The sequence below is a fragment of the Haliotis rufescens genome, unplaced genomic scaffold (assembly GCF_023055435.1).
Source record: "Haliotis rufescens isolate VD_foot unplaced genomic scaffold, xgHalRufe1.0.p SCAF_5, whole genome shotgun sequence".
NCBI lineage: Eukaryota > Metazoa > Mollusca > Gastropoda > Lepetellida > Haliotidae > Haliotis > Haliotis rufescens.
The window spans coordinates 38,470,421-38,478,081 of record NW_025964223.1 but is presented as its reverse complement, the minus strand read 5'-3'; the positions used below and the strand labels follow the sequence as shown (position 1 = coordinate 38,478,081).

General features: G+C 37.4%; 1 protein-coding gene across 1 annotated transcript; it reads right to left on the bottom strand.

Moving 5' to 3' along the window:
- Positions 1-1,840: 1,840 nt before the first annotated feature.
- Positions 1,841-3,579, bottom strand: LOC124125330. The gene is made up of 3 exons (XM_046488613.2): positions 3,419-3,579; positions 3,154-3,275; positions 1,841-2,325 (listed from the first exon to the last, which is right to left on the bottom strand). The coding sequence occupies exons 2-3, from the start codon at positions 3,263-3,265 to the stop codon at positions 2,090-2,092; spliced, it is 348 nt and encodes a 115-aa protein (XP_046344569.1). The 5' UTR covers positions 3,266-3,275; positions 3,419-3,579; the 3' UTR covers positions 1,841-2,089.
- Between the last annotated feature and the right edge of the window lie 4,082 nt (positions 3,580-7,661).

Sequence of the window (7,661 nt, the reverse complement as noted above, 5' to 3'; positions counted from 1 at the left end):
TCTAAGCAAATTCTTTGTTTTGCTTCATTAGCATAAAGGAATATAATATTGATCAGCCATAACATAGGTGCTGAACATTTATCAAATATACTAATGCCCTGAATGTTTTCCTACAATTAATACATCTCACCGAACAAAGTTTTTAGTTCCATGTCAGTAGAAAAATGACATTGATATTTTTATGTACCGATACTTTATTAGGTGTTTTCTGTGGATGCCACAAGTCTTATGCATCTACTTGGGGCAATTATATTCTGTTGCAAACTTCAATGAAACTCGTCTGTCTAGATGTACCAAGTACTGATACCGTTCCAAAATAATCTTTTAATCTCACCAGGAACAAAGGCCCAAGTGAGCACACAGCCAATGACTTTTTGTTTTTTGTTTCAGAGTGAGTATGGTGTTATGTCATTTTGAGCAATATTCCAACAATATCATGATGGGTGACACCAAGCAATGGGCTTCACTCATTGTACCGATGTGGTGAATCGAACGCTTCAACCACTAGGCTAGACAAAACTGGGAATATGAAGATGAAATTTAAGGATATCATCACACCAGGACAGATAGTTTTTCATTCAATACTCTGAACATCTAAAATGAAATATATATGAAATTGAAGATGTTTTCACCAAAAGAACATGCCCATTGATCTCAAATGTAAGGGGATATTTTCAACTAAAGTAACACAGAATATTACAACAGCTACCTGATATGCCCAGGCTAACATTATTTACTAGAAAAAAGACATCTCGAAAAAAAAGTGCATCCGGATACCTGCCGGATACCTTCAGCAATGTTCAGTTTTCTTGGTTAGTTTCAAATATATTTTTAGGTGTTTCACACTTAATGAAACTCAGAATGAGGTATCTGCTGCCGGATCCTTGGACACCCAGATTGAGGTATCCAGTGAGGTATCCGGTGCCGGATACCCGGATTCCAGGAGGCATGCTTTCCGGTGAGGTGTCCAATGACGATTACCACGGATCTGGTATCCGGCAAGGCATTTGCCACCGGATACCCTGATGCGTTTTGAATAAGTGAAGGCATCCGGATACCGGAAACTGCATTTTTTGCCGTGAGTTGGCAAGCTATATAAAACCGGCATTACTACTCACTAGTGCACACACGCACACGCACGCGCACGCGCACGCGCACGCGCACAAACAGCCTCACACACGCGCACACGCGCACACGCGCACACACAACCGCTTACACTAACCCTAAAAATAACACTACATGTACATGCAGGTCGCTATATGAGTGCAGTAATCTTGAGCGCAACGTACGTTAAAGCCAATTTCATCTTGGTTCATTAGAATTAGTCCAGTCTTCACGTTAGGCTGCACTAAAAGAGGGGTAATTTGGGCTGTCTTTTGTGATATTAAACCATTAAATGGCAGTAAATGCATTAAGTTAATGTTACACATAATATGTATATGTTAATTAAATACATATTAATATGAATCAGAACATAAAATATGCAAGTAATTATAATAAGCATGCAACGTGCAAGAAAAACTTTAAACATGAGATCCCAAATACTCTATATACAATACTGGATTATGTATGTTGTCTGTGATGTATTTTGTATTGTTTCAATTGTTTGCAGCATGTTCGAGTGGATGAAGAAGTACATTTATTATGTCAATGTGTCAGTGACATATTGTTTATCGTGTGAGCGTTGTGATAAACACACTGACGAGTACATAAGGAACACGGAGTACAATTGTTCAGCTGTATGTTAAGAATTACGCAACACTGTCACGTAAATCATTATATCACTGAAACATGTGAGAGTTGTGATAAATACACTGACGAATAAATAAGGAACACGGAGTACAATTGAAGGTCAATATTTACTGCTGAGCTGAGTTAGTAACAAACTAAGCCACTGAGTGTCATGTTGGTAACTGGTCTGTTCTCTACATTGCCGACACCTCTGCTTTTCAGAATAATACATACATTGTGTACATCCTGCACTCATCTTATGTTGTAGCACGTAATATTCTTAATCTATCTTTCTGATTCAGTTTGTAAAGTAATAAAACTTTTAATAATGCAAATGCGACCATATCCTCGTTCACTTCTAGGCAACCTGGATGACCTCCCAGACGTAGTCGTCAAGTTGAAGGTCACCGCCAGTGTAAATCAAGATATCCCGCTTTGACCCAACTTCTTTAACCTGGGACTTTGGTAGCTTCACCTCGATTGCCCATGCCGCTCTCATGAGCATCCCCTTGTTTAGGTTGACAATACCATCCCAATTGTTCCAGGCTATTTTCTTGAGTCCTTCAGACGGAGATAGGCTTGTTCCGTACACACCTGTAAACAATTACACTGGAATGAATGAGCAGTTAGAAATCAGTGAGTACTGGAACACCGAGGCACATTTCTTACTGCAGTAGGCTTGCAATAGTTATTACGGTACGTGTTCAGGCATGATATAAATAGGTTTGAAATTGTTAATACGATACTTGTGCAAACATCATATAAATATTACAGCAGTATGGCGAAAATATGAAGAATTCCTTCCCACATTCCTTGCATTATTTGATAAGTTCAAGATTCCTTTGGAAGATGATAGGAGACGGTTTTGTAGGAGATAAACATTATATTTTCAGATTTTCTGGTCTCCTTGAGTATTCTATGCACGGGATCAAATTAAACGAAACGCTCAAAATATTTATTTTTCAATGTTTGATAAAATCGTTTTGAATGGATACACTGAAATAAGGTGCAGTTTGGTTACAAATCGATTTAAGAAGTTAATGATTATCATAATAGTTAATCTAATTACATCTGTCGAAACTATCGATAGTGTATCGCACCAAAGATGCTAACTATTGAATCGGATACTTTACTTTAAATCGATGTATCACCATTGATTATTGACAATTAACCTATCGCCATCCGTCTATCAACTCGTGTTTTTGTGAAATCAGAAAGTTCTAAAGTCGAACAGAACGCGCCATGTTGCCCTACAACTTCAAACTTGTCCGACCGTTATCAATGTTATTTGACGTCATTCAGGTCAATCCCAGTGAGTGATCAATGTGACAAAAGTTTAGCTTCATTTACAGGATTGTTTGTCTTAAACCGGATTGTGAGGTAAAATATGTAGAATAATACTTTTGTTGTTTTGTGACCCACCTGTCCCATACCGTGCATCGTTGGCCCCATCACTTTGGCGGATTCGTTTCTGACGGACGATAGCGTCCTTCCCAGCCTTGTCAGTGTAGTGGTAAAAGGTAATAGTTGCCATGTTTTGACTTCTAAAACACAGAAAATATTACTCCTTCATTCAGTCTTTTCCCTCAACATCGAGACTGAAATCATGTATTGTAAAGGCATAATTTTTTTAGATATTTTCTAAAATAAATGAGAAAAAGAAAATGATAGTAGTGTTTCAACATACCCAGGACGTGTCCTTCCTTGTCGATCAGGAAATGTGTTGTGCTGTAGTCGCTATCTTAGATGCTTTAGGATAGGTAAACAGAAAGTGAAAATAAGCACAATCCCTTACATTTCCAAGAAGCGCAATCAATAAAGCATGCGTCATACCAGCACGCGGTGGCTGTAGGGTTGAATAAGACGTATTGTGATACTTTGTACTTTCAGTTTCGGTTTATCCTTCCCGAACGAATAAATTGTCACCCTGACCCTGTTAGAGTAGCTGGCCTCGCCAAAGAGCGTAGATCATCTTTCACTGTATGTCGCAATACTTAAATTATTATATAATACTTTAAGATGAATACGCACATCCTCCTGTATCAGGTGTTAAGTTCAATTAACTCAAACGCTTATCGCCTTTGCTATCTCTGTATGTATTACATGTTTTAACGTACCTGTGTGTTTTACATTATGTCCATATTTAACTATGATTCCCGCCATAAAGTAACTTAGAACAAACGTTTATCCGGGTTAACATCACTGAATCCCCCAAATACCATTCCTTAACACTGAATACCGAATACCATCTAATTTTTCACAGTGAGTCTCATTTGCTCACCACTGAATCCCGAATACAACCTATGATCACAAATCTCAAAAGAATTGAGAACTGGGTGCGGTTTCAAGTAAAATTACCGAACAATATCGAATATACATATACTACGAGACATAGATGCTAGAAGACGTTATCACGTTTTCCTGGAGAGGGAAAACTCTAAATTTCTAAGAGTCCAATCCAAATGGAACTTACACTTTCCGTGGAGTGGCGCATCTGTTACATTAGAGAGCACTCTCCTATCAGGGGTTCCAAGCCCCCAGCATTGTACCTCTGCCCCAGACCAGCGCCATGTGACTATTTTTCACACCTTAACAGTCCATTTAAGATATTTATTTTTTTAATTATTTTTTTGATTGGTCAGTGAACGGGATGTTTTATTGTTATACAGGCGGTGTGGTCATTGCACAGGCTGTGTTATTGTACTATCAGTCGTGTGGTCATTGTACAGACTGTGATATTGTAATATAGGTCGGATGGTTATTGTACAGACTGTGTTATTGTACTATAGGCCGTATTGTCATGACTGGCTGTGTTATTGTAATATAGGCCGTGTGGGCATTGTACAGGCTGTGTTATTGTTATATAGGCGGTGTGGTCATTGTACAGGCTGTGTTATTGTTATATAGGCCGTGTGGTCATTGTACAGGCTGTGTTATTGTTATATAGGCGGTGTGGTCATTGTACATGATGTGTTATTGTTATATAGGCGGTGTGGTCATTGTACAGGATGTGTTATTGTCATACAGGCGGTGTGGGCATTGTACAGGCTGTGTTATTGTAATATAGACCGTGTGGTCATTGTACAGGCTGTGTTATTGTAATATAGACTGTGTGGTCATTGTACAGGCTGTGTTATTGTAATATAGACTGTGTGGTCATTGTACAGGCTGTGTTATTGTAATATAGACTGTGTGGTCATTGTACAGGATGTGTTGTTGTAATATAGGCCGTGTGGTCATTGTACAGGATGTGTTATTGTAATATAGGCCGTGTGGTCATTGTACAGGATGTGTTATTGTAATATAGACTGTGTGGTCATTGTACAGGATGTGTTGTTGTAATATAGACCGTGTGGGCATTGTACAGGCTGTGGTATTGTAATATAGACTGTGTTGTCATTGTACAGGATGTGTTGTTGTAATATAGGCCGTGTGGTCATTGTACAGGATGTGGTGTTGTAATATAGACCGTGTGGGCATTGTACAGGATGTGTTATTGTAATATAGACTGTGTGGTCATTGTACAGGATGTGTTATTGTAATATAGACTGTGTGGTCATTGTACAGGCTGTGTTATTGTAATATAGACTGTGTGGTCATTGTACAGGATGTGTTATTGTAATATAGACTGTGTGGTCATTGTACAGGATGTGTTATTGTAATATAGACTGTGTGATCATTGTACAGGATGTGTTGTTGTAATATAGACCGTGTGGTCATTGTACAGGATGTGTTATTGTAATATAGACCGTGTGGTCATTGTACAGGATGTGTTGTTGTAATATAGGTCGTGTGGTCATTGTACAGGATGTGTTATTGTAATATAGACTGTGTGGTCATTGTACAGGCTGTGTTATTGTAATATAGACTGTGTGGGCATTGTACAGGATGTGTTGTTGTAATATAGACCGTGTGGTCATTGTACAGGATGTGTTATTGTAATATAGACCGTGTGGTCATTGTACAGGATGTGCTGTTGTAATATAGGTCGTGTGGTCATTGTACAGGCTGTGTTATTGTAATATAGACCGTGTGGTCATTGTACAGGCTGTGTTATTGTAATATAGACCGTGTGGTCATTGTACAGGCTGTGTTATTGTAATATAGACTGTGTGGTCATTGTACAGGATGTGTTATTTTAATTTTGACCGTGTGGTCATTGTACAGGATGTGTTATTGTTATAAAGGCGGTGTGGTCATTGTACAGGCTGTGTTATTGTACTATCAATTGTATGGCCATTGTACAGGTTGTGTTATTGTAATATAGACCGTGTGGTCATTGAATAGTCTGTGTTATTGTAATATAGGCCGTGTGATCATTGTACAGGATGTGTTATTGTTATAAAGGCGGTGTGGTCATTGTACAGGCTGTGTTATTGTACTATCAATTGTATGGCCATTGTACAGGTTGTGTTATTGTAATATAGACTGTGTGGTTATTGGAGAGGCTTGTTATTGTAATATAGGACGTGTGGTTATTGGACAGGTTGTGTTATTGTACTATCAGTCGTATGGCCTTTGTACAGGCTGTGTTAACTTTTTCATTTTTTTTATTTTCCCTCTTTATTCATCTCAGCAGGTACAACATTTATATATACATGTCTTGTTCAATACAATTGTGGTACATGGTTTTCAAAAAATGTACATCTTTCTATACAATAAATTCTTGCCTGTAAAGTCCACGTACTGTATCAGTGTATCACTGTTCAGTTTTTATAAAAGTGTGGAAGGAAGACCAAAAACTAAAAAAGTTTGCATAGTTACAATTTGTGAATGACAAATTACCTTTGTAGCATTGCAATAACTTTTTATCTCATGCTGTATGTGTTCAAAATGTGGCCTTGATCTTTACTTACATTGCCTGTATATAACTTGTTTTGCTATTAAAAGTACAATATTCAATGGGTTTGTTGTGTTTGCCTTGAAATCCAAACAAAACATTTTCTCTGTTTAAATCAATCGTTCCTTCCACAACGGATTTTAACCAGATATACAGTCTCTCCCAACTCTTTCTTACATCTTCACAATCATACAACATATGGATCATAGTTTCAGGTTGATTTGTACAGAAAGTACACATAGGAGAATCAACACATCCAATTTTATATAAATATTTGTTAGTTGTAAGAATGTAGTGAATAATCTTAAACTGAAACCATCTAATATCCTCACTTTGAGTGCACCTTTTTGCCATCACTATATGTTCTTGCCAATTTGTTTCACTAAATGTCTTATTTAACACACTTTCCCATTTTTCAATGACATGGAATTTAACAAACTCCTGTGCTGATAAAGACTTGTAAAAATTTTTGCTACCCATATTTTGGTTTAGAAGATGTGATATGTTGAGTGGCATGCTTGGTTGAAGAGATATAGAATTGAAAATATTGTATTCCTTTGCCTTACAAAATTGTTTGACTGCATTTACAACTCCATAATATTCTATATAATTTGTTTGGATTCCATATATATGCACAAAAGCATCAAATACATAAATTTTACCTTTGTCATCCACTAAATCCCCAATGAAAGCTACACCTCTGCTTGACCAATGTTTATAAAAGATTGGACTATTTCCTATTTGTATTTCATTATTAAACCATATAGACTGTCTCATAATACCTTGATCCGTTTCAGTTTCTTTTTGGACAATTATGTTGCCCAAGCTTCCATTTAAGATATTATATATGTCCTTCATCTGTTTCATTTTTTACAAGTCTACACGTCAAGATAAACATATGTGATAGAACGGTTTTAGAAAATATCCTAAAAGTGAAAAAGCTATTTCCATTTGCTTAGTTCTCATTTGTTTACATTGGTTGTACGGTTCCGGCCGTGCTGTCATCGAAGCCGCCGGAGACCTAGCCATATGGTCACTTTGATGTATAAATATATATTTTCATGTACTTCACTGTCACAGTGGGCGGCCG